This window comes from Budorcas taxicolor, chromosome 2 (genome assembly GCF_023091745.1).
Source record: "Budorcas taxicolor isolate Tak-1 chromosome 2, Takin1.1, whole genome shotgun sequence".
In the NCBI taxonomy this organism is placed as follows: domain Eukaryota; kingdom Metazoa; phylum Chordata; class Mammalia; order Artiodactyla; family Bovidae; genus Budorcas; species Budorcas taxicolor.
Window position 1 is genome coordinate 42,827,176 of NC_068911.1, and position 26,496 is coordinate 42,853,671.

The 26,496-nt window shown below is 45.3% G+C and overlaps 1 protein-coding gene and 1 pseudogene across 1 annotated transcript in view; both read left to right on the forward strand.

Annotated features, from left to right (window-relative positions):
- The first annotated feature begins 11,154 nt into the window (after positions 1 to 11,154).
- Positions 11,155 to 22,312, forward strand: LOC128060215 (frizzled-3-like; annotated as a pseudogene).
- Positions 22,313 to 23,851: 1,539 nt separating this feature from the next.
- The window catches only part of LOC128060223 (liprin-alpha-1-like), a 147,588-nt gene continuing 144,943 nt past the window's right edge, over positions 23,852 to 26,496 (forward strand). The window contains 3 exon segments of the mRNA XM_052652571.1: positions 23,852 to 23,890; positions 24,945 to 25,034; positions 25,506 to 25,670. Coding sequence (XP_052508531.1) covers positions 23,852 to 23,890; positions 24,945 to 25,034; positions 25,506 to 25,670 — 294 coding nt within the window.

The window sequence follows — 26,496 nt, forward strand, 5'->3', positions numbered from 1 at the left end:
AGAAAGCCTTCCTCAGTGATCAATGCAAAGAAATAGAGGAAAACAATAGAATGGGAAAGACTAGAGATCTCTTCAAGAAAATTAGAGATACCAAGGGAGCATTTCATGCAAAGATGGGCACAATAAAGGGCAGAAATGGTATGGACCTAGCAGAAGATATTAAGAAGAGGTGGCAAGACTACACAGAAGAACTATACAAAAAAGATCTTCATGACCCAGATAACCACAATGGTGTGCTCACTCACCTAGAGCCAGACATCCTGGAATATGAAGTCAAATGGGCCTTAGGAAGCATCACTATGAACTAAGCTAGCGGAGGTGATGGAATTCCAGTTGAGCTATTTCAAATCCTAAAAGATGATGCTGTGAAAGTGCTGCACTCAATATGCCAGCAAATTTGGAAAACTCAGTAGTGGCCACAGGACTGGAAAAGGTCAGTTTTCATTCCAATTCCAAAGAAAGGCAATGCCAAAGAATGCTCAAACTACCGCACAATTGCACTCATCTCACACGCTAGGAAAGTAATGCTCAAAATTCTCCAAGCCAGGCTTCAACAGTATATAAACCATGAACTTCCAGATGTTCAAGTGGGATTTAGAAAAGCCAGAGGAACCAGAGCTTAAGTTGCCAACATCTGTCCGATCTTCGAAAAGTGAGAGAGTTCCAGAAAAACATCTTCTTCTGCTTTATTGACAATGCCAAAATCTTTGACTGTGTGGATCACAATAAACTGTGGAAAATTCTTAAAGAGAAGGGAATACCAGACCACCTGACCTGCCTCCTGAGAAATCTGTATGCAGGTCAAGAAGCAACAGTTAGAACTGGACATGGAACAACAGACTGGTTCCAAATCGGGAAAGGAGTACGTCAAGGCTGTATATTGTTACCCTGCTTATGTAACTTCTATGCAGAGTACATCATGAGAAACACTGGACTGGATGAAGCACAAGCTGGAATCAAGATTGATGGGAGAAATATCAACAACTTCAGATATGCAGATGACACCCTTATGGCAGTAAGTGAAGAAGAACTAAAGAGCCTCTTGATGAAAAGAGAGTGAAAAATTTGGCTTAAAGCTCAACATTCAGAAAACTAAGATCATGACATATAGTCCCATCACTTCATGGCAAATACATGGGAAACAGTGGAAACAGTGACAGACTTTATTTTCAGGGGGCTCCAAAATCACTGCAGATGGTGACTGCAGCCATGAAATTAAAAGATGCTTGCTCCTTGGAAGAAAAGTTATGACCAAATTAGTCAGCATATTAAAAAACAGAGAGCATTATTTTCCTAACAAAGGTCCATCTAGTCAAGGCTATGGTTTTCCCAGTGGTCATGTATGGATGTGAGAGTTGGACTATAAAGAAAGCTGAGCGCCAAAGAATTGACGCTTTTGAATTGTGGTGTTGGAGAAGACTCTTGAGAGTTCCTTGGACTTAAGACTGCAAGAAGATCCAACCAGTCCATCCTAAAGGACATCAGTCCTGAATATTCGTTGGCAGGACTGATGCTGAAGCTGAAACTACAATACTCTGGCCACCTGATGCGAAGAACTGACTCATTTGAAAAGACTCTGATGCTGGGAAAGATTGAAGGCGGGAGGAGAAGGACGAGAGGATGAGATGGTTGGATGGCATCACCGACTCAATGGACACGAGTTTTAGTAAATTCTGGGAGTTGGTGATGGACAGGGAAGCCTGGGGTGCTGCAGTCCATGGGGTTGCAAAGAGTCTGACATGACTGAGCGACTGACCTGAACTGAGACAAAGCTCATTCTGCTTCTACAAAAAATAACCCCTCACGGTAAGACTTTTGCTATCCTGATGTCCTTAAAACATGGTCTGCTTCAAAATCAGGAAATTAAAAATGGATAAACAACAGCTGAAAATCAAAGAGCCAGGGCTATGGGAAATCCAAGACAGCCGCTTGGCTTTTCCTGGCTCCCTGACAGACCTCATTTTTATTCGATGGGTTAAAAACCTTCCCTGGCTACAGTGTCAATGCCCTCACAATGAGTTCTCAAAAAAAAAAAAAAAAATTGTGTTTCACTGAATATTAAATTCTAGTTTTGTTAATTAAGGTCTGTGCTTACTAAGACTCACTTCTGAGATAGTTCCTTGCTGTGTTATCTTGCCAAAAGTTTTAATTAAGTTATTAAAAAGGACACGCTAAAATTGTTTCTAAAGCTTATCTCAGTAACCAGTTTATGGATAAAGGTCAGATGCTCCATGATGTACAACCAGGAGATTAACTCGGCTATAATCATTTAACTGAGTCAGATGACCTGGGGTATACTGGGCTATACCCAATGAAAGTTTGTGACTTAAATTCTTGCTTGTGACCTTACTAATAACTGCTGGCTATATTATTTTCTATGTAGCTTGTTTCAGAAGATTATTTTTTACATTACCAAATGTGTGACTAAGCTTGTCATAAAATGCTGAAATGCAGTTCTATATGAGATCAATAATTTATGGTTACCAAAGGTAAAAGGTAGGGAAGGATAAATTAGGAATTTGGGATCCTTAACAGATACATAGTACTATATATGAAAGAAACCACCAGGACCTACTGTAGAGTATAGGAAACTATATTAATATCTTGTGATAATGTATAATTGAACAGAATCTCAAAAGGAATATATGAAAAAGACTTGAAAGATACTGGATGCTTGGGGCTGGTGCACTGGGACGATCCAGAGGGATGGTAGGGGGAGGGAGGAGGGAGGGGGGTTCAGGATGGGGAACATGTGTATACCTGTGGCAGATTCATGTTGATGTATGGCAAAACCAATACAATATTATAAAGTAATTAACCTCCAATTAAAATAAATAAATTTATATTTCAAAAAAGGAAAAAAAAAGAAATGATAATCGTTGTGCCAGCACTAATAGTTATCATAACGCTACTCAACATGTACTGAAATGTTCACATCTGTCAGTATATTGTCACTGATCAATTATATACGGTTCCTTATTCTCCACAACTGCCCCAGCATTTATTTGTAGACTTTTTAATGATGGCCATTCTGACAGCTGGGAGGTGGTATCTCTTTAAAATTCATTTTTTATTTTCTTCCAAGTAAATGTCAAAACTATGGGCTGTCTGTCTCTATGAGCATCACACATCTAAGTACTTGATTAGTATATTTAAAACGCTAAGAGAACAAGGTGGCAGAGGCCAGGTGGACGTGGGTTACATCTCTCTCCAAGGATACATCAGGAAGACACCTTCAGAGACAGAAGTGCACGCAGAACACCGGCTGGGAGTGGACAGGAGTACCCGACCAGCGGGAAAGAATATAGAGAACCACGCAAAACTCAGCAGGACAAAAAAACTAGGGGGAAAAACAGGAGTGTTAGCAGGACCGGACCTGTCCTCCGTGGGTGAGGGAACTGAAGCAGGGGCCCGATCCCCACGTTGGAGCAGATGTCTGAGTCAGAGGAAAAGTATTTAAGGCTGAGAGTGAAAAGGAAAAGTTAAAATTTTACCTCCTTCTTCTGCCTCTGTAACTCAGCTTGCTCCTTGCAAAGTCTAGATCACATAGGTCTCAGAAAGTGGGGACTCACGATACTAGGAACTGGAACTTATCTCACTCACCCTTGTCCTGCTCTTTGCAATCACCCTAGCCCCTGCAAACCTGCAAATCCGGTTAATCATGCCTGTCCATGTATAAGAGCCCTGTAACCCCTTTGTTTGGGTCTCAGAGCTTGGAGTGTTAACTCCTCTGGGCCCGCTGGCATAATAAACCTGAGTTCTCCAACTCTCCGAGTGTGGGGCTTTTTTTCTCGAGTACTGGTTTCTGCAACATTTCTGGAGGCCCCAGCGAGATTCCAACCACGCCCGCCCCTTGAGCCGGACTGGTGGCTTGGCCGGCTTGGAGCAGAGCAGCCCTGAGACTAACCAACGGGGAGGTGCGCCACCTGATGGTATTCCGGGTTCTCTTTCAGACCGCCATTCCGACTCTCTGGATGGCCAAGCTCCGACCGGATTCATTGGAAGAATGGACCAACTCACCAGGAACGGCCGCAGAATAAGGTAAGGCCCTGGGGCCAGTCCTCAGTCAGGAACTCCTACCCCAATAGGTAGAAGAGGAGGCTGATCACCTCCTTGGAGCTCCCAGGAAGGGAGCATCAGATAGGGAGACCTGGGGACTTGGGAAAAGGGAGGTGCTGTGATGACCTCTGGGTGACTCTGTATGCATGATTGCTGATTGCAGGAAGTAAAAGTGAGCTCCACAGTCCTTGGACTATGGAGCCTGAGAGGGTCCGAAACCTGTGGTTCTGTGACGACCTCGTAAGGCTGAAAGGTGGTGCCAGTCTCTGGGGTATTTGATCCCTCCCTGCAAGGCTGGTCTGGGTCAGGGGTTTATACCGACCTGCCAATGCTAAGAGGTGTCTTAAATCTCCCTCGGGAGAGTAGCCAGGCAGACAAAAAATGAATGTGAATGAGTGTACGGCCTGATTCGCTTGTACTTCAGGCTCGATTGTGTGGCATTACAGCCTTTGTGGCTACCGAATCTGAGTGGGCCCTACCTTGTGGTTCCGTGGTGACCTCATATGGCTCAAGGCAGTGTCTGCCTCTGGGGGACCCAGTCCCTCCCTGCAAGACAGATCCGGATCAGGGGTTTATACTGATCCACCAATGCTAAGAGGCACCTAAATTCCCCCTGGGGACACAGACAAGCGGGCATCTGATTGGTCTCCTCTTTTGAGGGGGCACCCACCCTTGTTTGTTTTTGTGCCATTGACTCAGGGCGGGATACACAGGGAGGGAGAAATTATTGGTTACCAGTTTTGTTTTTTTTTGTCAACTGACTTCTTGAGCCAAGATCTAAGAGATTAGGTTTTCCTCAGAATCCTGCAAGGTAGATTACACTTGTCAACAGGAGGGGAAGTTCCTCTAAGAAAACAGTTTTAGATTGCATGCTAAAGAACTTTAAGAAGGGCTTTATGGGAGACTACGGAGTCAAGGTGACCCCTGGGAAGCTTCCTAAATTTTGTGAGCTCGATTGACCAGCCTTTGACGTTGGATGGCCGCTAGAGGGCACTCTTGACCTGCCCACTGTCTAAGCAGCACACCAGGTAGTCACTGGGGTTCCAGGACATGCAAATCAGTTTCTACGCGTAGACTCCTGGCTTCTAATAGCACAGACCCTGCCCCCATGGGCAAGATTTTGCATGAACGGACAGAGACAGAGTAGGGTATTTGTGGCCCAACCACTCAGAAAAAAAATGAAACAGAAAGCAGCCCTGCTAGCAGTAGCGTTGAGGAGCTCGGATCCAGTGCAACCCTGTGCCCTGGTGGAAGGGGAGACTGAGAGGAGCCACTATGCTATGACCAGCGTGCCCATTGCAAATGACCGGACACTGGAGGAATGAGTGCACCCCCCGCAGAGGGATATCTAAAGGTCGAAGAAGTTCAGTCACCCCAGCAAAGAAAGGCATCAGCCTCAGCCGGTTGCCCAAGACCTTATCGGTCTGGCAGGAGCAGAGTCAGATTAGGGAAGACTGGGCTCCCTGATCCTGGGCCCCTGGGGGCCCACGGGCACAGTGAAAGTAGGGGCCAATGAATGACTTTTATGGGGGACACCAGAGCTGAACACTCCGTGCTAACCACACCTGTGGCCCCCCTCACAGGCCGAACAGCAACTGTTGTTGGGGCCACAGGGGACATGGCAGCCGCTCATCTTGCAAGGCTCGTTCATGTCAGCTAGGGGGCCATCTGGTGACTCATGAATTTCTGTATTTCCTGGAATGCCCCATTCCCTTGCTGGGTAGAGACTTACTGGCAAAAATGGGGGTGCAAATCACCTTTGCCCCCAGAAAGCCTGTGAGCCTCACCTTGGGGAGCCAGTCGGCTTTGATGATGGCTGAGCCCATGCCCAGGGAAGATGAATGACATCTCTGTTCCTCATGGAGGAAACAAATAAATCCCCCCAGACTGCTAAAAGAATTCCCTGATGTCTGGGCAGAGAAGGGGCCTCCAGGTTTGGCCAAAACACATGCCCCCATTGTAGTGGACCTGAGGCCAGAAGCCACTCCTGTTAGACAAAAGCAATATCCAGTACCCCAGGAGGCACACCTGGGAATTGGGGACCACATCCAGCGCCTACGAGATGCTGAGATCCTGATCAAATGTCAGTCTCCCTGGAACACTCCGCTCTTATCAGTCAAAAAGTCTGGAGGGAGTGACTATCGCCCTGTCCAGGACCTCTGCACCATCAGCAGTGCACATTGATCACCATCCATCCAGTGGCCCCAAATCCCTACACTCTCCTGAGTCTCTTACCTGCTCAGGCAAGCTGGTTCACCTGCCTCGATCTCAAGGACGCATTCTTCTCCCTCTGACTGTCTCCAGCCAGCCCTTGTTTGCCTCTGAATGAGAAGACCCACACACCGGGAGAAAGACACAGCTGACTTGGACTTGACTGCCACAAGGCTTCAAGAACTCACCTACCCTGTTTAGTGAAGCCCTGGCTGCGGACCTTGCTGCCTTGCCGGAGAAACTTTAAACTGCACCCTACTCCAGTACGTGGATGACCTGTAGCTAGTCAGTCCCACCCAAGGGGACTGCTGGAGAGGCACCAAGGCCCTGTTGGCTCTACTTTCCACCACAGGGTACAAAGTGTCATGCAAAAAGGCTCAGATCTGCAGATAGGAGGTCAAATACCTGGGGTTTGTCATCTCAAAAGGGACATCAGGTGCTCGGACATGAGAGGAAGCAAGCCATCTGTTCAATACCTTGGCTGAACACCAAAAAAGAAGTCTGTGAGTTCCTCGGGGTTGCTGGATTCTGCCGGATCTGGATACTGGCTTTCTCTGAAATTGCCAAGCCTTTGTTTAAAGCCACAGCAGGGTCTGATAAGGACCCCCTAGCGGGCAGACCTGAATAGGAAAAGGCCTTCGAGGAGACAAAGAGACTCTTGACCAGCGCTCCAGCATTAGGGCTGCCAGATGTGACAAGCGACCTTAACCCCTTTGTACATGAGAAAACTCACACTGCACAGAGGGTCCTCACACAAGCGCTTGGGCCATGGCGGCGCCCCGTCGCATACCTGTCCAAATGGCTGGATCCAGTGGTCGCGGAATTGCCACCTGCCTCCAGGCATCAGCTGCCACTGTGGTTTTGGTCAGAGAAGCAGATAAGCCTACTCTAGGACAAAATATAAATGTATAGGTTCCCCGTGCTATTACTGCTGTGATGAACAGCCAGGGGCATAAGTGGCTGACCAACTCCAGGATGACTCACTATCAAGGACTGCTTTGCGAAAACCCACGGGTCCAACTTGAGACTGTGCAGACCCTGAACCCAGCCACCTTTTCACCTACGGAAGCGGAAGACCCTGATCATAACTCAGAGGAGGTCATAGATGAAATTTACTCGAGCAGGCCAGACCTGATGGACATTCCCCTCTAGTACCCAGAACTGGAGCTGTTCAGTGATGGAAGCAGCAAGACGGCCAGCGCAAAGCAGGCTCTGCCTTAACAATAACTGACAAGACAGTGAAAGCTGAGGCCTTGCCACCGGGGTGGTCAGCACGGTGGGCTGAGCTGTGGGCACTCGCCCAGGAGCTAAGGCACGCCGAAGGGAATCGAGTCAACATCTGTACTGATTCAAGGCATGCCTTTGCATGTATGTGGAGCCATTTATAAAGAAAGGGAACTATTGACAGTTGGGGGTGGGGGGAGAAGATTAAAAACAAAAACGAAGAAGATCAATGAGGGAGGAGTAAAAGAAAAGGAGGGCTGGTGGGAGCCCCCAGACCAAAGACACTCGGCCCCCAGCAATGTAGCAGTCCAGCTGGTAAAACATCATGAGGCATCTCATTTAGGAAAAGCCGTGCTGTAGAGTTTACTGAGCCACTGCTATTTCATTCCTAAGCTCCCAACCCTGTGTGCCCAGATCAGTGCTAGACGTGTGCACAAAACAATACCAGCCAGGGACCAAGACCCAACCCAGGGGTGCAGACAGCTGGGACACTGCCCTTTGAAGATCTAGAAGTGTACTTTACTGAAGTCAAGCCCTATAGGGGCTTTAAGTATTTACTTGTGGTAGTCTGCACCTACTCAGGATGGGCTGAAGCCTCCCCCCCCCCACTGAACAGGCACGAGGAGTGGCTAAGGCCTTGCTAAGAGACATCATCCTGAGATATGGGCTGCCTCTCTCCATAGGGTCTGACAATGGCCAGCTTTTGTGTCTGAGATAATCCAAACTTTATCCAGGACACTGGGAATCAAATGGAAGCTTCACACTGCTTACAGGCCACAGAGCTCAGGGAAAGTTACTACATTAGCTAAACTCTGCCGGGAGACCCAGTTATCTTGGGTCAATATGTTACCCCTAGCCTTACTCCGAGCCTGATGCACCCTGAGATCCTCAGGCTATATTCTTCCTTTGAGATCTTATATGGGAGAAGGCACCTGGTGATAGGAAAACTCAAGGGAAACCCCCAACAACTAGCTGAACTGAGATGTCCCAACACCTCTAGGCCCTGGGAAGAGTCTTCCACCATATTGTCTGAGAAACCTTAGAAAAGACACCCATTCCTGGGCAATTGGCTTCATCCCTATCAGCCAGGAGATGAGGTATGGGTTAAAGATGGGAGAAAAGAACCACTCCAGCCAGTTTGGACAGGCCCTCACATGGTCGTCCTGGCAACCCCTACCACTGTTAAAGTTATAGGCATCATCCCTTGGATCCACCACACCAGAGTCAAGAAGGCAGCAGCATGGACTGGTCAGCTTCTGGAGTGACTAGAGCAGGGCTCAGCATCTTTCACGGGGGAGGGCCATTGTTTTTGGAACCAGACCTTGACGGGATTTTCGGGGTCCCGAACTGTTTTCCAGGTGTCCTTATTACAGGAACCCGCTGCTTCTTGCTTCAGTCACACCCCAGGACTGGGATTTGGGTCAGAAGCTGCGATTAGCTGTCTGTTATCTCATCAGAGTGGGAAGCCTCATTCTTATTGGATGTCTTTTATGAGCGATTCTCCCTACTAACTAAATTGCTCACAGTATAGCCGACCCCTCTTCACAATAGGCTCAGTTGCTATAGCCATAACAACCCAAAGATGGGGGAAAACCTTTTGCTAGTGTTCAGTTATCTGTTATGGGCAGGCTGCTTTGCAGCCCTTCAGTGTTCCTTGCTGTGACATGGTGCCGCTCCTTATCCATCATGAACCTGTCAACATTACAGTCAACCCTTGGAAAATTGCTTACTTAACCAACAGCTAGAACAATGTATAGATGGCCAATTCTATAGGTCGATCACCCGCTGCCTCCATGACCATGTGCTGTATGTCCAGGGGCCTGGGCACCGAAAATGTTTCCAGTCACGCTCCCCACTGCCGCTGCCTTTCCCCCACCAGAGGATCCAAACCCCGGGCAGCATCCCGACACCATGGCATCGCCACCATGCCCCCATGCCTCCATCTACCCCCAAATGCCACGCAGATGTTACAACCCAGAACAGGTGTCGTCTGCCAAATGGAAAAACCTACTGGACAGGGACAATAACACAAACGAAATCACAGACCAACTTTGCTCTAAAAAATCAGGCTCTGCTGCTGGCAGCGTGACCAGGTCACAGAGTTCACCCCCCAGATTCCCATCTGTACCGGGTTTTCAACGCAACTCATTGCGTTGTTAACGACACCAGCCCCAGCTGGTCGGGGGCTGCTGCTGGCTTTGCTCATCTGTAGGCGCTCCACGGTACTTAGCCACACCAGTACCACTGAATAATGCAACACCCGTGGGGACTCCTGTAGACCCACCCTTACAAGGGCCAGTCTTAAGGGCAATTGCATTAACTCAAAAGACTCCAGAATGCTCTACAAACGATGGAGGAACTGAACCTGTAGTCCATTTAGCCAGGGACCAATGCAATCAAACTTTATTTATTTATTTTTTAATTAACTAATTAATTAACTTTACTTGGAGGCTAATTACTTTACGATATTGTAATGCTTTTTGCCATACATCAACATGAATCAACCACAGGTGCACATGTGTTCCCCATCCAGAACCCTCCCCCACCTCCCTCCCCATCCCATCCCCCAGGGTCATCCAAGTGCACCAGCCCTGAGCACCCTGTATCATGCATCAAACCTGGTCTGGCGATCTGCTTCACATATGATAACATACACTTTTCAACGCTACCCTCTCAAATCATCCCACCCTTGCCTTCTCCCACAGAGTCCAAAAGACTGTTCTATATATCTGTGTCTCTTATGCGTCATATATAGGGTCATCATTACCATCTTTCTAAATTCCATATATATGTGTTAATATTGGCATTTTTCTTTTTTAAATAAAATTAATTTATTTTAATTGGAGGCTAATTACTTTACAATATTGTGGTGGTTTTGCCACACATTGACATGAATCAGCCATGGGTGTACATGAGGGTCGTCCACTGGGGTTTGCTCCTGGGGCTGCCCTGGAGGGCTTGGGTTTGCCCCTGTGAGGGCCAAGTGTGGAGGTGGTGCAGCTGCTTGGGCCGCAGGGGTTCTGGCAGCACCAGGTACTCAGGGGAGTTGGCTGAGAGGGCAGCAGGAAATACAGTGCTCTAGAAGGGTATGGCAGCCAGTATTGGGCGGTACGCTCCAGTGTTGTTGCCTGGAGAACCCCCTCCTCCCTGACAGAGTTGCCTGGCAGGCCACAGATAACAGGGCGGCAAAAAGCTGCACATGTCTGAAGCGACCCTGTGGGCAGAGACGCAAGACTTTTTTGCCTGTGGCAGCTCTGCCCCAGTGAGAGTTGAGCATGAAATTGGCGCAGCTGCTTGGGGTTTCGGGGATGCTGGCAGCGCCAAGTGTGCAAGGACACGGACTGCCTCCGCTGCAGGAGTTATGTCCCTATCAGAGTCTTTTTTCGAGCCTCTTGTAGCTGGTGATCAGAAGGCCTGTCTGTAGCTCCACCTGTTCAGGCACTTAGAGGGCTACCTTGCCTGGGGTCCTTCTCTGTTGTTGAGTGTGTCAGGCACATAGAGGGGCCCTCCTGGCTGGGATCCTAGTCTGTAGGTTGGTGCCCCTGGCACTTAAAGTGGCACCCTGGGTGGGGTCCTTCTCTGTAGTGCTGTGTGTCAGGCGTTTGATGGGCCAGCCTCACTCTATTGTTCAGCTGCCGATGCTGGCGTGTGGGGAGAGAGAGGCTATGGTGATGGCTCCATCCCCTACCCATGACTCAGCAGTATCACCTGGCTTCCGTGGCTGCCTGGCTTTCCTCCCTCATATCCCCTAAGTCCGTCTCTTTTCCCTCACATCCCCTCAGTCCATCTCTCCGCAGTCAACAGCAGCCCTCGCCCTGGGACTGCCCCACAATCCCTAAACTCCAGCTCCCGGCTGCTGTGCCTTCCAGGGGACCAGTGTCCCTGTCCGGGGTGTGTATGGCTGCGGCAAGGACTGTCTGATTCTCATTCCATTTAGGCTGCCACAGATCGGCTGTTTCACTCTCAGCCTTAAATGTTTCTCCTCTGACTGAGACAGTTGCCCCATGTGGGGATTGGACCCCTGCCTCAGTTCCCCCACCCGCCGAGGGCAGGTCCAGTCCTTCTGACACTCCGTTTTTCCCGTAGTTCCTTCATCATACCGAGCTTTGCATGGTTCTCTATATTCTTTTCCACTGGTCAGGTCCTCTTGCCCCCTGTTAGCTGGTGTTCTGCATGCACTTCTGTCTCTGAAGGTGTATTCCTGATGTATCCTCGGATAGAGATGTACCCCACGTCCACCGACTCCTCCACCATCTTGTTCTAGGGAAGATTTTTACCTCTTATTTTTAAGAAAGTTCTATTTGAGTCTAGGGTAAATTGAGGACTATCTTGTAATTAAACGTTAAAAAAAAAAAACCTTTTAGCTACTATTCTACTGGAGCTTTTTATTTATGTATGATTATTTTATATATACTTATTTATAGTTTGAAATCTTCCTGTAAACTGTGTGTCCTAAATAAATAGCATTAATTACACTATTTATTCATGGCTATGCCTGTTTTAATAAAGAGTAATATTTTTGAAGCCAAAACAAAATTAAGTATACATTTTTCGTTTTTTTGCCAACTGTGGAATATCTCATTGTATGACCCACAAGCAAGATATTTGCATGATTTCTTCGACATATTGTAATGTTCTCCAAGGACATAAGCATAAATAAGCCACAACTGCTAAATGTGGAAATCCAAATCATTAGGTTCCCAATGAGTAAATGATTCTTGTCTTGTGTTTTTGGGTTCCCAGATTGTGGTGAGCCGTCTCCTCGGCTGGTGGACCTGAATTTAGCTGGCGATCCTACTGACGGAGCCTCAGTGCAGTGCAGAGGGACTGTGGCTTTTGGTGTCCCCGAGAGTTGAAAATCGATCCTGATCTTGGCTGTGCCTTTTTGCACGTGCGTGATTGTTCACCTCCTTGTCGAAAGATGTACTTTAGGAGAGGAGAGCTTTCATTTGCTCGGTATTTCATAGGATTGACTTCAGGCATTTGCCTCTCTGCCACGTTGTTTACTCTTTTCACTTTTTTGATTGATGTGATAAGATTCCGTTATCCTGAAAGACCCATTATAATGTATGCTGCCTGCTACATGATGGTGTCATTAATTTTCTTTATTGGGTTTTTGCTTGAGGACCGAGTCACCTGCAGTGCATCCAGCCCTGCACAGTATAAGGCTTCCACAGTGACCCAAGAATCTCATAACAAAGCCGGTATCATGCTTTCCATGATACTCTATGTTTTTCACTATGGCTGGCAGAGTTTGGTGGGTGATTCTTACCATCACGTGGTTCTTGGCAGCTGTGCCAAAGTGGGGTAGTGAAGCTATCGAGAAGAAAGCCTTGCTGTTTCATACCGGTGTGTGGGGCTGGAACGCTGACCATCATCCTTTCAGCGATGAATAAAATTGAAGGTGACGGTATCAGTGGCATGTGTTTTGTTGGCCTCTACAATGTTGATGCCTTGAGGTATTTTGTTCTTGCACGCCTCTGCCTGTGTGTGGTAGTTGGGGTTTCACTCCTTTTAGCTGGCATTATATCCCTAAACAGAGTGCGAGTTGAGATTCCATTTGAAAAGGAGAACCAGTATAAACTGGTGGAGTTTATGATCCGGATTGGTGTTTTCGGCACTCTGTATCTCATACCACTCATGGTTGTAATTGGATGCTACTTTTTGAGCAAGCTTACCGCGGCATCTGGGAAACAACGTGGATACAAGAACTCTGCAGAGAATATCACATTCCATGTCCATGTCAGGTAAGGGAAACCTTGTTCTAAATTTCAAAACATTTAACAGTGAAAAGAGCTAATCTTAGCTGTTTTTTTTTTTTAACTCTTCATGAAAAACCTGAACATTAAAATTTTGAAGTGAAGTTAATGAACAAATTTATTGTAGTAAGAATGTCATACACACGTTTCTGTTAACATCTTCCTTCTAAAAGATCACTTTCGTGAGTCCAAGCCATGGGCTTTTAAGCACTTTACTTCTGTTATCACAAAATAGTTGCTTGTTGATTACTTAGAAGTCTGCAGGTTTGAGGGGAAGATGTTGATTAAAAGACAGTGTCTGTGGAAATTTTACTGATACTTAGAATGGGAGTTTTAACAGTTTTGAAAAAACATTCGAATGCATTTGTACAAACAATTTCACCTTTTAGTTGGTCTTAGTTTTTCTTTTTTGCATACTGAATATTTTGTGATTTACCTTTTAATTTAAAGAGATCAGATAATCATAGAATTTTAGATCTAGAGAGGACCTTAGAAATGGTTTATTCCAGTTCCCTCTGTAATTTAGAGTTCTTAAACATCTGTCTCATTTGAGGCTTAGAAATGTTAAGTGACTTGCTCACTTTGTTAAAGTACTTATGCATTATAGATAACTTCTGTTTACTTGTCTCTTTCCCCTGGTAGACAGTGAAGTCTTAAAATGCAAGAACATCTTTTTCATATTTTTTCGAAGCATGTTCTATATGTTAGCAGATGATGGCATTGAGAATGGGAATGTGTAGATTGAGAAGAAAAGACATTTTTAAGAAAAGTTCCAGTTTCACTGGAAACAAGGAGTGTGTGACTAGCACATAGTCAATTCTGGTAAATACTTGATGACTGAAAATGCCATTTCCTTTTTTATTTTACGGTATAAATAATTCTACACAAAATTACATTTTAATTATTGTATCATTATACTTTATATTATAGATATCATAATATTATAAATATTAGCTGCTTGCTTTTAAAAGACCAACCTATAATTGAGAGATCAGAAAAAATGAATAATTGAAATTTCATTACATTTCTTGGTAGAATTGCTTATTAAGAACTCTTAATACGAGTTTTCAGGCCTGAAGCTAAGTAATCAAATTTTGCCTCTGATGAGAGAGAAAGAGATGATTGAATTACATCATGTGCTTCTCCATGCAAAGTTTCTAGGATTCCAAATATATATTATATTAGGATTATAAAAGAAATAATGTTTGGCTCTGAAAGAATGATCTGTAAAATACCAGACCTCAAACATGTAAATTAGTAGATTGAAGTAGCTGGGATGCCACTATTTTCCTAAGAATCTTTGAGCATCTTTAGCATTCCTAAGACTCTTTTAGCAACTTTAGAACCAGTTTGAGCTATGTAAAAATCTGTGTGTGTATTCATTTGTTTACAGTCATAGGTTCTATAAGTGTTTTTTATTTCCAACTTACAGAAATAATGTTGGATTTCCAACATCCTAAAAAGAATAGAAAATGGTATAATAACTAACGGAGTTATTAAGGTATAAAGTCTGGGTCAGGAATCCTGGCTTCATATCTCACTCTTATTATTTACTAGTTTTATAGTTTTCCATCAGCTTCACCTCTTTCCACTTCAATTCCTCATCTGTAGAATGAGTAATGGAATCTCATAGTAATAAAAGAGTAATCGTGTTAGATAGAAATAGTAGTAGAATCTGTCTCCTAGGACTGTTTTTAGGCCTCTCCATGCAGTTAGAAGAGTGCCTTCTGTATAAGAAGTTCTCGACTGTTAGTTCTGTTACTCAGTTTTTCATTTATTGTTGCTGCTGTTACTGGTATTTACACACACACACGTGCGTACATAAACTGTTTTTTAAACCATTCAGTACCAAACTTTAGCAGATGCCATGTTTAAGTTATTGAGAATACACATGACAGTGTGTGTACCACTAACTTGTTCATTGTAACTGCAGTAGAGAGATTTAATGGACAAATGTACTTTAATGCCTTTACTCATTCTTTTGCTGAGGGACATAGAGTTCCAAGTGTTTCACTATTGTGATACCTATGTTCCTTGTACATCACCAAGAATGTTCATGGGGTGTATACCTAAAAGTGTAGTCGTGGCATTTTAACATACAGGCATCTTCAGCTCAAGTGGTTCTTTTAATTTCCACTGGCAGTATAGAGTTGGAATTCCCCATTGCGCCCCATCTTGGTGTTCTCAGGCTTTTGAGTTTTTGTCAACCTTTGAGACAGTATCTCAAGCCTGTCTTGAGTTTTGTTTTTAGTTCCCTTGTGCCTCAGTGTTTGCATATGTTTATTGGCTGTTTGGGGTTTCTCTTCTGTGATTGGCCTATTTGTTGCCTTTGTCCTCTGCTCTGTCAGGTTATTTGCCTTTTGTTGTTATTCTTGTTTTAATTCTTCTTCAGTTACTTGCATTGCACATATCTTCTCCTGCTCTCTAGCTTGTCTTTTCACTTTGTGTTTTCTTTGCCTTTTGTGTTTTAAGAAATCTCTGAAAAATCATCAAAATGGTCTGCCGTTTTTTTCCAGCAGTTTTTTCAATTTGATCTTTTAATTCACGACTCTAATCTCTTGAAATTTATTTTTATCTGTGTTATGAGTAACAATTTTAGTTTTTCATATAAATGGTGCTTTTTGCACCATTTATCAAGTAGCCCATGTAAATAGTAATGCATTACTGTAATATACAAGTTCCATTTTTAGGCTCCCTTATTTACTGCTCTGTTTGAACAACCGGGTTTCAATCCCACATTTCCTCTACCTTATGCGTCTTCAAAATTATTTTAACTGTTCCTGGCACTCTTCTGTTTGAATTTTAGAATAATTTTTTCATGAGAATCAGGTTGTATTTTGTTGAAATTGTTTTAGGTTTTAACTGAATGCAGGGGAAATTTCTGTCTTTGTGATACAGAGTTTTAGTATCTTTTTGTTTCTTCATGTGTGTATTCATTAATTTGTTCCTAGGTACCTTACAGTGTTTGTTTCAATTGTGAATGAGATCTTTTCTAGTTGGTTATTGCTGGTCTCCAAGAATGCCACTGAGTTTTATATATTGACCTTATCTTGAGCATCCCTGCTGAACTCTTCTGCTAGCTCTAATTGTGTGTAAATTCTCATATGTATTCTTTGTAGAAATCCTGTTGTGCAAGCAAGGCCAAGTTCATATCTCACATTCCAGTTCTTATGTTCCATTTAAGACTTTTGTGTCTATTCTCATGAGAGATACAGACCGCGACAGTACTAGTTTTTCTTTTCTTGCCCCGTATTTTTCCTTTCTGGTGTCAAGGATGTAACAGCTTCATAAAGTGAGGTCTTTTCCTCCTGTTCTTTGAAACAGTTTTTACAATGAATAGGGACTGTCTGCTCTTTGAAAGAGTCGGTATTTCATCCTGTAAAAATCCTCTGTCATGGTATCTTTGAAGTAAAGAGAGAGAAATTTCATCTTTCCAAACCGAAATTCTGTGATTCTCCATTCCTCCCTGTCTCCTGGCCTTTGGCAACCATTGTTCTACTTTATTTCTCTGTGAATGTGACTGCTCTGGGTATCTCATGTGAATGAAACTCAAACACTAGAATTATAGTGTTAGTTTTCCTTCAGGATTTTACTTGAGAGGAATGTTAGACAGACTTGTAAACTGAGCACGAGAGCTATTGAATTCCTATTTGAAGTAATATCCATACATAATTGAATACGATTTACTGTTACTGAGCATGCCTCAAAGAATGCTTGTCAAGTTTTGATGATAATTGCTAATGAGAGGCTTTTAAAATGTATTAAGCAATGATGTTATCCTTGAAGTAGCCTCCTCAGGTGTCTTGGAGAACGTAATATTTGAATAAATGTTCACGTGAATATCGGTGGGGTTTCTATCAGTGTCATTTCTCATATTAATGAAACTTTCAAACATTTGAAAATTGTTTGTGGTAGTAGATCACATTGTTTCAAAATACCCAGTTGGGTTTAAAGTAAGTTGCATGTATTTAAGTCCCTGATTTGAAGAAAAGTGGGCTTGTGTAAAGTATTTTAAAATATTTAAAATGAATGTCCTTACTGAAAACAGGAATTCACTATTGGATTTTAAAATGCTTTACACCAACTGTTTTCTGCAAGAACACTTTTTTAAAAATGTGTGTTAAATAATTCTTGAGAAGGTAATATTTAATGTCTGAAAAGGGTTGGTCATGAACTGTAGCTTGAGATTTCAGAATAATGTATATTTTACAGTTTAAAATCAGTAAAGTTTATTCCTAGAATATGTGTCATCTTATGTATTATTTAAGCAACAGTAATTTTCCAGGTACTTAGTTGTTGCTGGTTTTTTTTTTCCTTTTAAAGTATTTCTGTCTATTTGTTTAGGGGCTACCTAGAGGCTCAAAGCACTTTATGAAAGAGTTAAACATTTCAAAGTTTGAAGATATTTCTAGAAAGCCATTCATATGTAACATATTTATTAAAAACATGAGATTTAAAGTCCCATCTGTAACATTTTGAGTCTTCGTTTCCTCATGTAAATATAGGGAATAATATGTTAAATACAGTAATATCTACCTCATAGGTGGCTGTGAAGATTAAATGAGAAAATAAAGTTCAGCCTCTTACTAGAATGCCATGCACAAAGAAAAATTTCATTTTTCTGTTGTTGCAAGTACATAGTTCCTGAGGTTTAAAAAGAATTGTTTTTAGATTCTGTATTAGAGTCATCATTTTGTCTTTTAAACTTTGATTTTCAAAAGAACATGTTTCCTTTCCTAAAGTTTCCCCCTTTGTTTTTTTCTCTTTCATCCATCTAATCCAATTATCTATGTCCCGAAGAATTTTGATACTAGAACCTGAGTTTCAATAATAGAAATGTGTTACTGTAATAGAAGCAGCTTAGCCAAGACTGTCAAGTTCACAGTAGAGGCATTTGTAGAATTTTTAAAAAAATTCTTTGTGTGGAAAACAAACAAAAAACCCATTATTTCTATTTTCAGCCACAGAAGGCAGCCCATCTGTTGTTTATCTAATCTTGATTCAGAAACATACTAAAATAGAATAATAGCATCCTATCTAACTCATGATTTTAGCTTCATTTTCTGATAACAGTGTTTCCCCTTCACCGGACAATACCAAAAAGAATCAGCATTGTTTATGAAAGGACCATAAGGAAATGGGTATGTTCTGCTCTTCCAACATGAATGGCAGCAAATAATTCTCTATAAATATATAGTATATACGACTAATCTCTTTCTGTTCCTGCTACTAATGTTTAAAGTGGTAAGTATCCTGCCTGTGACTTCCTAGCACCAAACTGACTTTTCTGCAAAATTGTTCAGGGCCTGTAATAGAGGGAAAGAGGGAGAGTTGCAGAGAAATTATTCTAAGTCTCTTACAGGAAAATATTTTGAAATATTATATTTTAGAAGTGTAGACTATTAAATTTATTTTCAAAGTATTGATACTATTATGTACAGGCTGCAAAATGCTACCAAGGGGCACTTTTGGATAAATACTTTAAAATATACAAGTCATTTTGGCCTCTGCTCAACAGACTAACTAGCTTAAGCCATGAGTTCCGTTTTAGTCTTAACTCAGATAAACTGGTGGTGGTCGTGGTGGTGGTCATTCACGAAGTCGTGTTGGACTCTTTGTGACCCGTGAACTGCAGCATGCCAGGCTTCCCTGTCCTTCACTATCGAAGAGCCCCGTCTTCGTCTCTTTTGGGCTACTGTTACAAAACCCGTAGACTAGCTGATAAACAACAGAAAGTTTTCTTGTAGGCCTGGAGGCTGGGGAGTCCCAAGATCACCAGCAGGTGCCACGTCTGGTGAGGCCTGTTTTCCTGGTTCCTAGACTGCCTGCTGCTTCTCCCGGTCCTCGCAGCACAGGAGCCCATTCCCTCCTGGCCTGACCCCTCCCAGAATGCCTGCCTCCTAGGATCATCACCACGTGCGGGGTGACGTTTGAGGGCCCATAAACCGTCAGCCGATTGCAATCCCTAGGTATACCCTGCATTGTTTCAGTCCTTTGAAATAATTCGAGCTTTCCTAATGGCCCAATACATATTCTTTCTGTTATACGTTCCTTGGGCTCTTGAAAATAACATGTATCCGTGGGAACGCAATGTTCCGTGTGTATCAGTTACATCAGGTTTGTCACTCATGTAATTCAGACTCCGGTAGCCACGTTGAGTAAAAACAGAAGTAGGTGAAACTACCTGTAATATATTTTATTTTAACACACCCCAAAGATTATCATTTCAGTGTGTAACGAACATGATAAAACCTAATGAAATAGTTCACATTCTTTTTTTCACGCTAAGTCTTTAATATCCAGTGTGTGTTTCAGGCTTGCAGTGCATCTCATTGTAGAGCCAGCCGCATTTCAGGTACTTCATGGCTTCATTCAAGCCTAACTTAGTACTCTTACTGCCTCCCTGACACGGCTGTTTCCTCCTTGTCACTGTTCTCCTTTAAACTGTTAGATATATTTTTGGCGTTAACATCACTGTTTTGTAGAGTTAACATTCAACCTCACAGTTACCTCACTGTTGGTCTTTACTTGTTTTTTATATTTCCATCAGAGACTACTTTTCTTTTTCCCAAAGCACTGCCTTAATATTTATTTAGTTCATGTGTGTGGGTGATGAGTTGTCTCATTTCCATTTGCCCTACAAGTCTTTATTTTGCTTTCACGTTTGAAGAGTGTTTTTGTTGGGTATAGAATTCCAGGTTGGGGGTTATTTGCTTTTCAGCATTTTACAGATGCCAGTCCATGATCTTCTGACTTCCTTGTTCTCGGAAAGTCAGCTCTCAGTGTTGTTGTGCCATTCAAAGCCACACCTTTTTTCCTCTGAGCACTTGAACATTTTCTTTTTGCCTTAGGCACCCGCAGAGCTGCTGAAACCAATGTGTGGTTTTCATTTTTGAGTCACTGGTCTGATTCTTGAACCAACTCCCTGTCAGTCAGTTCAGTCGCTCAGTGTCTGACCCCTTGCGACCCCATGGACTGCAGCACGCCAGGCTTCCCTGTCCATCACCAACTCCCGGAGCTTGCTCAAGCTCATGTCCATCGAGTCGGTGATGCCATCCAACCAGCTCATCCTCTGTCGTCCCCTTCTCCTCCTGCCTTCAGTCTTCCCCATCATCAGGTTCTTTTCCAATGAGTCAGTCCTTCACATCAGGTGGCCAAAGTATTGGAGCTTCAGCATCAGTCTTTCCAATGAATATTCAGGACTGATTTGCGTTAGGATTGACTGATTGGCTCTCCTGGCAGTCCATGGGGCTCTCAAGAGTCTTCTCCAACTCCCCAGTTCAGAAGCATTGATTCTTTGGCGTTCAGCCTTCTTCATGGGCCAACTCTCACATCCATACATGACTACTGGAAAAACCATAGCTCTGACTAAATGAATCTTTGTTGACAAAGTTATGTCTCTGCTTTTTAATATGCTGTCTAGGTTTGTCATAGCTTTCCTTCCAAGGAGCAAGCATCTTTTAATTTCACCATCTGCAGTAATTTTGGAGCCCAAGAAAATAAAATTTGTCACTGTTTCCATTGTTTCCCCATTTATTTGCCATGAAGTGATGGGGCTGGATGCCATGATCTTCATTTTTTGAATGTTGAGTTTTATGCCAGCTTTTTCACTCTCCCCTTTCACTTTCATTAAGAGGCTCTTTAGTTTCAACCCCTGGAGGCATTTCTTAGTCCCCTTTCTGTCTTTTCTCTACCATGAGGGTCCCCATTGATAGTTTTTAACAACGTAGTGTAACGACAGGCTCCTTCAATATATTCTATACTTTTTCCCTCTTATATATATATATTTTAAATGATTCATCTTTCAGTTCACTGATCCTCTCCTCAGCTACGTCCAATCTGATGTTAAGCCCAGAGACTGAGTTCTTAAATTCAGTCACTGTTATTGTAAAGTTCTAGAGTCGGTTTTGATTCTCAGAAATGTTTCCTTTTGTCCAGTATATTTTTGAACTAGTGAGGTTTCCATCTGATACCTCTAGCATTCTCTGATATGCTGATACACATCTGATGCCTCTGGATCTGGTTCAGTTCTTTTTCTCTTGGTCCTGTTTGTTGTTACACCCTCTTTTGCTTTTTTGGTTGCATGTTGGACATTATGTTTGGAAAACCATAGAGGTTCTGAGTAACGCTGCCTTCTCCAGAGTTTCCTCTGATGCAGACCTCCAGTGGGGACAGAGCTGTCTGTTCACTCAGGGCCTGAGGGACTTGAGGCTGGGTGGTCCTTGTAAGCTCAGTCTCAGCAGCCTTCACCCACCTTCTCCCCTGACCCCAGGGAGGAGCTTTCCAGCGTCTTGATCTGGAAGCCTGGGGTGCCTCCCTTCTCGGCAGGTCCTGAAGCCCACCGTCTGTCTCCTGAACACCGCGAGGTGACTGATACTTAGCGCTCAGCCGGTTTGGGCAGAGTGTTGGGTACGTTTTCTGACATCCAGATTGACTCATCAGGCCTGTGCTCGAATTTTTGTCTCCCCAGCCCAAGGAACCGTCCAGAGCTGTGTTAGCCAGCCCCCTCTGCTTGACTTTTTCCCTGCCTTTTCTTCACAGGGTGGGCTTTGCTCAGATGGCCCGAGGGAAGGAGCGGCCCTCTCAGTCTCCAGCTCCCTCACTGGGCTTCCCTTTTGTTTGAAATCTTGGATTGTGGCTGCCTAAGGATCTCTTTTAAACCGTGTTTCGCTTTTCTAGCTCTTGGTAGGCTGACCTACAAGCTGTTTGCGTCTGTCACTGGAAGTGGGGACACCCTGAGGGTCTTCTGTCATCTGAAGCCACATGTAACAGGCCCAGTAGTTGTATTGATCAAGGTTATTTGATACCGGGGAAAACAAGAACCAAGGGTCCTTGCTTGGTACCCACGCAGGTTGTGTTTCTGATCAGAACCCCCAGCTTGCCGGGGCTGTTTCAGTGCCACGTGAACTTGGGAAGGAGGTGGAGCAAGCGGCCCACGTGGCCTGGAGACAGAGGAGCCAGTCTGCCCTCTTCCCTTGCCCTTGCCGGCCCAGGGCAGGCCTTGCGATGCCGGGCTGCTGGTGGTGGAGGAGAAGGCTGAGGAGGGAGGGGTGACGTGACCTGTGTTCTGGGACATGGTCACGTGGGTTTTCTTTTTCAGTTTGAAAGAATGACTGCTTTTAGTCTTCCCTCCAGTTTCACTTTAAGGTTGAAACTGAAGATTTTATTCTTGAAGTTGAGCACAGAGACTTTATGGTCTTTTTGAAAGCAACAGTTGAGGTTTTAAAAACACATCTCAGAGAACTCCAGTAGATAAAGCAAAAAACAGAAAACGTGTTCATGGTGAACTGCGGGCGGGACCCCAAACTGCACTCTGTCTCTCCCAGAGTGTGTAATCGCTGAGATGGGTGGATATAGGACCCCAAGCACCCTGGGAACCGACGCCCTGAAGTGACAGCAGAGGTCCGGGCTGAGCCAGGAGCAGTGGGGCCTGTGCCCTGCTGAGTGGAGAGCCGCAAGGGTGGGAGTGGGGCCAGGAGAGGGGTGGGAGACTCGGGGGCGGAGGGTGGGGAGCACCTGGCGGGGTCTGGGAGGCGCTGGCTGTCGCGGCTCGAGGCAGGGACATCCCTGAACCTCCACCGTGCAGCCCCCATGGGGCAGAGTCGTCTGGCAGACCTGGATCAAAGTTTAGAGCTAAGTTCGCAGCAGGTTGAATGAACACCTGTACCCACTGTGGGTTCAGTTTAGGTGCCTGGAGTGAGGTTGGTCAAGCCCTTGCTGAGCTCAAGTGAGGGAGTCCGACAGGGAGGACCGAGCTCAGGGTGAGAGTGAGGGGCAGCTAGTGTGGTGAGTCCTCCTCAGCCAGGTGGGATCTGGGGACACCCTTGACTTCAGGGGTGCCTTTCAGTAGCCTCCCTGGAGGGTTGTTTGGGGGTTACAGGGGGCAGAAGCCTGCTTAGATGATGTGTTCATTCCCAGGGGTGGTGGTTTCTGAAGCAGTTTATACTGGTCGGTTAGACTGTGACCCAGTACCTTGCAGGGTCATATTTGACAGGCGGCCTGAGCCGTGGGCACCGCCCTCCTTCTCCCGCACCCCACACTCCCCTGTCGTCTTTCTGGCAGCCCCTCCCCCCTCTCTGCACCCTTGATGGTGGGCCTGAGCCCAGCCCCCCTGTTACCACGGAGCCCCTTGTGACTGAGCGGGTTCCGGTCCGGGCTCCTGGGAGACGTGCTGGAGGCAGAGCCTTGGTGCCATTTCTCCTTGAGACAGCGGTGCGGGTGGTCATAGTGTGAGAGCAAGTGGTCCTAGTGTGAGAGCGGTGTGTGTGAGAGTGGTGTGTGAGGGCGGTGTGTGTGAGAGCGGTGGTCGTAGTGTGAATAGTGGTGGTCGTAGTGTGAGATCTGTGGTGCTACTGTGAAACAACGGTTGCCCCCGAGTGAGGGGCTGCCGCCATCTGCGAGGATGGGTCGCAGAAGGGCCCGCCTGTGGGCGTTATTCCAGTGCTGCAACCCCAAGGCACAGGTCAAGACAAGAAAGAACTTGGCCTCCACCCAAGTCCAGGAAGGAGAGTGGCCTGAGGTGAGAGCAGCCCGCAGCTGGGCCCGTCAGATTGGCCCTCACCCGGCAAAGCGTCGGGGTTGTGTTTCATTTCGTTAGCATGGCTGTGGGCCCTGTCAGCCTGGGCGATTCGGCCTTAGTGCGCAGCATTGACCCCAGCAGTTTACCCTGTAAGACGCTGTGCAGGTGCTGTGTGGAGGGTGGGCGGGGGCCCCACATGAAGGGAAACACTGGCTGGAGGAATCACTGGGGTACGTGGACTGAGCTATTGAGTCAGTCCTTGACACAGAAATGCTAAGCCCCTTAATGATTCCCTTCTTCCAAAGAAAGCATATACTGGCTGGAGGAGTCTCTGGGGCATGAGGATCGAGCTAGAGAGTCAGTCCTTGAAGTAGCAAGGCTCAGCCCGTTAATGTCTCCCATCTTCCAAAGCACAGAGCAGTGTGTCCAGTATTTTAATGGCAGGTACCTACTGCTTCCGTGTATGACATACACCCTCATAGCTACACATGTCTACTACATGCCTCTTACAAGTGCTGGGCACTGTTCTGCGTGCTGAACACTCAGTATGTAGTAGGGGATACGTAGCCCAGGATTTTTTAATTTCTGCAAGAAAAATAGAGGAACGTGTGGTTCAGCTTGAGCAAGTTCACCACGTGGACGGCCCTGCGTGCACGCAAATTGTGGCAAAATACATATAACATCAATTTTACATTTTAACCAGTTGATTGAATGACTGGGTGGCTTCCAGGGAGTCAGGCTAACAGATGGCCTTGGGGTGCCATCTGCCTTTTTTCCAGAGGAACACTCCAAAGCCTGGTGGCTTCCCTTTTTTCTTCACTCTCCCCAGTGGCTCTAGGTCACTGGTCTGTGTGTCATTTAAGAATCTCTTTATCCACTTTGTTGTTAGGTTTACCTTTTGGAAAGCTTCTCAGACGTCCCTGGGCCTTGAGAAGGCAGGCTTGGATTCCGGGTTCTCCCCTACCGTGTGCCTGCCAGGTCGAGGGGGATGCTGAAGGCCTCTGAGTTGTAGTGGTCTGTGTGGTCTTGGGGTCAGTGGAGCCCCTCTTCTCTGGAGGGGCTAGGAGATCCTTTATGTGGAGCCTGGAGAGACTTGACAGGGCCAGTCTTCACAGTCTCACTGTCTTTTTAATTTATGTTTGCATTTAGTTTCTGATTTCTTTGTTTTTTAGGAGAAGAAGAATATACAACTACTTAGGGAGCAACTTCGGAGACGAGAAGAAGAAATATCAGTGCTCAAGGCAGAAATCAACAATACCAGGGTCATAATGGGGATTCTCACCTGTTGACATTTGCCCCACGTGGGTCACCACTAGCCTCCATGTTGCTGTCCTTAAACTCTGTCTGATTTTCAAGTCATTTTTCACATCTTCCCACTGAGCAGACCAGGGTGGATCAGTTTGGGGTTCTCATACCTTGCTTTAAATGTATGATGAGAGCTAATGTAATTTTAGTACATTTGAGGGGGGAGTTCTCTTAACTTAGATTTTTGTCCACACTACACTTTGTGTGGGATCTTAGTTCCCCGACCAGTGATTAAAACCCGTGACCCCTGCAGAAGTGTGGAGTCTTAACTGCTGGGCCCCTGGGGAAGTCCACTCTAAATTTCGACCGAACTGGCGGGATTCCAATGTGCCTTAGCATGTGTCTGGCTATAGCGTGAGGCTGAGAGGAGTTATCGGGCCTGAATTCGAGCAGGAGGTTAAAGGTGCTCCTTTGGCCCTGCCCTGCAGCTGCTGCTGGACCACCTGGAGCTCCTGGTTTCCCGGTACGTGCCGTCCCTGTGGATAACGGCGGGCAAGCGGCAGGCACAGTCCCCAGCCGGCATGACCAGCGAGGTCGAGGTGCTCAGGGCGCTGAGATTGCTCTTTGAGCACCACAAGGCCCTGGATGAGAAGGTACCAGCCCCCCGGCCGTCCTGGATTTGTACAGTTGCTGCCTTGTTCGGTGGGTGATGCACTTAGTTATGTAACTAGTTGACTTTTGAGCTTCTTGAATTCTTCTATATACATTTTTTTTTCTGTAAGAAGTCAGAGTTTTATATGGTTAAAAAGCGTTGCCTGCGTACATGCTCAGTTATGTCTGAATCTTTGCAACCCTGTGGACTGTAGCCCACCACGCTCCTCTGTTCATGGGGCTTCCCAGGCATGAATCCTGGAGTGGGTGGCCATTTTCTACTCCATGGAATCTTCCCGACCCAGGGATCGATCCTGCCCTCTTGCATTGGCAGGCAGATTCTTTACTGTTATGCACTGAGCCCGTATCTCTGAACCGACCGAGAGAGCCAACAAGTCCACCACAGTAATGCAAAGGCAAGAAGGGAATTTTATTTCTAGCGCGCTAGGGCTCAAGTCTCATCCGACATGGCAGAATCTGACGAGAGCCCCGAACAAAGGAGTATGGCGGCTTATATACAGGCAGTTCTTTGTCTCAGTTACAGGAGTAGCTGGCGTTACATGATTGGCTAGGCAGGATGAGCGCATGTCCTGTCTCTTTCTGGTTGGTGTGTGCGGGAAGTCTTCTTAATTTGGTCAAGGAACGCTGTTTTTTTCCCAGCTAACAGGAAACATGACTCAGGTCCCTGATGCTATGCACCTCACTGAGCCGTCCGGCCTGCCTGACATTCCCCCCTGTTCTTAGATCATACAGAGGAATCTTCCTCTGGTTCCTGAGACACAGTCTGATATTGTTGCCGAAGCACGAACAGCTATACTGTATTTATGT